This window comes from Mandrillus leucophaeus, unplaced genomic scaffold (genome assembly GCF_000951045.1).
Source record: "Mandrillus leucophaeus isolate KB7577 unplaced genomic scaffold, Mleu.le_1.0 Scaffold48, whole genome shotgun sequence".
NCBI lineage: Eukaryota > Metazoa > Chordata > Mammalia > Primates > Cercopithecidae > Mandrillus > Mandrillus leucophaeus.
Genome location: NW_012105142.1, coordinates 1008426 through 1010630, shown reverse-complemented (window position 1 = coordinate 1010630; position 2205 = coordinate 1008426). Strand labels below are relative to the sequence as shown.

General features: G+C 49.3%; 1 protein-coding gene across 1 annotated transcript in view; it reads right to left on the bottom strand.

Annotated features, from left to right (window-relative positions):
* ANKRD27 (ankyrin repeat domain 27 (VPS9 domain)) overlaps nt 1-2205 on the bottom strand; it is a 132931-nt gene that overhangs the window by 83138 nt on the left and 47588 nt on the right. The window contains exons 5-9 of the mRNA XM_011995283.1: nt 1214-1368; nt 457-516; nt 316-369; nt 172-237; nt 11-87 (exon numbers count right to left, since the gene is read on the bottom strand). Coding sequence (XP_011850673.1) covers nt 11-87; nt 172-237; nt 316-369; nt 457-516; nt 1214-1368 — 412 coding nt within the window. The remainder of the gene's footprint in view (nt 1-10; nt 88-171; nt 238-315; nt 370-456; nt 517-1213; nt 1369-2205) is intronic.

The window sequence follows — 2205 nt, the reverse complement described above, 5'->3', positions numbered from 1 at the left end:
GAACCCTTACCTGAACTCCGGTTTCACACCAATATCTTTCTGCTGAAGATCTTGAAGGCTTCTTGTGATTTTGTTAAAGGCAGCATCCTAACAACAGATTTTAACGAACCTTCAGATTTCTCAAAAAGCACAGCAGGCTTCCATCTTGGGTGATAATAACTGAGAACCTACCTCGCTTGCCTCCATGGTCCCCACGTATTTAAAGATCAGGTCGTAAATTTCATGATGGACGTACATCTGTGGAATCAACAGATCCCATTCAGGGTGTGAGCAGGCAACAGGGTGTGCCTCCCAGCCATTCCGCCCCAACCTCACCTCCACTGCCTGCTTCATCAGGCTCATCTGGGCCTCCTGCTTGGCGAGCATTTTCTAGAGGGCAAGAGAAGCACAGTGAAAGGGCTTGGATTTGCATGGGGGTGCACCGCAGTCCTCCCTCTTGGAAGTCTTGCTGCTTACCAGGTGAGAGTCCCTCAGAAGCTGCTGGAGGCATTTGGTGTAGAGAGCATTCGCTGAGTCCTAAACCACACAGAGCAGAGGGACCTTACCAGCGAGGCCATGACGCGGGAGCCAGAGCAGGTAAAGCGCCCAGAGTTTCAAGTGTTAACACAAGCTTTATCAAGTCAATTACATGATTTTTCTCAACTTTTTTTTTTTAAGGTGTGTATGCATTAAAAGCAGGAGAAATTTCCCCTTGGGGTTAACAAGAGGATAATAATACTCATTTTTATACTTCCTCATGGCTTATACCACTTGGTTTTTGTTTTTGTTTTTGTTTTTTTAAGAGAAAGGGTCTCACTTTGTTGCCCAAAGTAGAGTGCAGTGGTATGACTACAGCACGCTGCAGTCTCAAATGCCTGAGCTAAAGTGATCCTCCCACCTCCGCCTCCCAAGTAGCTGGGAATACACGTGCATGCCACCACACCTGGCTAATTTTTGTATTTTCTGTAGTGATGGGGTCTTTCTGTGTTGCCCAAGCTGGTCTTAAACTCCCAGCCTCAAGAGATCCTCCCATCTTGGCCTCCCAAAGCGCTGGGAAGACAGGCTTGCACCACCCTGCCCGGCTACACTACTTCTATAGTTAGAGAGAAACATTTTTAAAAGACTTCAAACAGTAAGGCAGCACCAGGCAGTTTCAGAGAAAACTGAGGGTTCCCGGTGCCCTGCACTGAACCGAGACAGGGCACGCCAGGCAAAGGGCAGCACGGCTACTGACTATGTGGTGACGGAGGCTCTTCCTCTCGCATTCTCGGAATGTTCGGTGGAAAGAGGCGATGTTCCTGTCAAATCGCTCGGAGTGTCTTCCCAAGAACTCTCTCACATCTTCAATGGTTTTCAGGGAAAAGGGATCTGAGGGTGCCAAAGGCTCTTCTGAAAAAGAAACAGGTCGGGCCTGCTGAAGCCTCTACTGGTTCCTGACTCTGTCCTTTCCTACCCTAGAGGGTCTAGGCCCTCTGCGGAGGAGGGCAAATGTCCTTATTCCAAGACACTGCACAAGAACAGCCCAGTTACAGGACACCCTGGAGTCCAGAGAGCCTGGTCCTCTCAAGGCCTCTTCCTGGAACAAAACCAAACTATGTGGGACCATCGGCAAGACCCCGATGCCTGACAATAAGAGCCTCAGTGGGCATCCTGCACACTGTTATCTCAATTTCCTGGGGCAAATGAAGAATTATTATTTATTAAAAATAACAAAATCTCAAAGAGGCACCATGCTGGAGCTGGGCGCTATAAGAGCCAGCCCTGAAGCTGCGACCCAGAGACAAAGCTGGGGCTACCACTTTGCACAACTCATGGGGGCAACAGTCACATCCCGGGTTGATCACAGGCAGGCTGAGGCCTATGTGAATGCTGCCTCCTGGAATTGTGCAATGCCCGACCTGTGCAATCCATATCTCCTCAGCCCAGTGACTTTAAGTTCTAGGAGGAACCACTGGAAACAATGATATAGGTCTCCATGTGGCTCTTGAATATTTTCCAGGATGTTGAACCTTTTTAAAAAAATAATTTATTGGCCGGGCGCGGTGGCTCCCGCCTGTAATCCCAGTACTTCGGGAGGCTGAGGCGGGCAGATCACAAGGTCACGAGATCGAGACCATCCTGGCCAACATAGTGACACTCTGTCTCTACTAAAAATACAAAAATTAGCTGGGTGTGGTGGTGGACGCCTGTAATCCCAGCTACTCAGGAGGCTGAGGCAGGAGAACC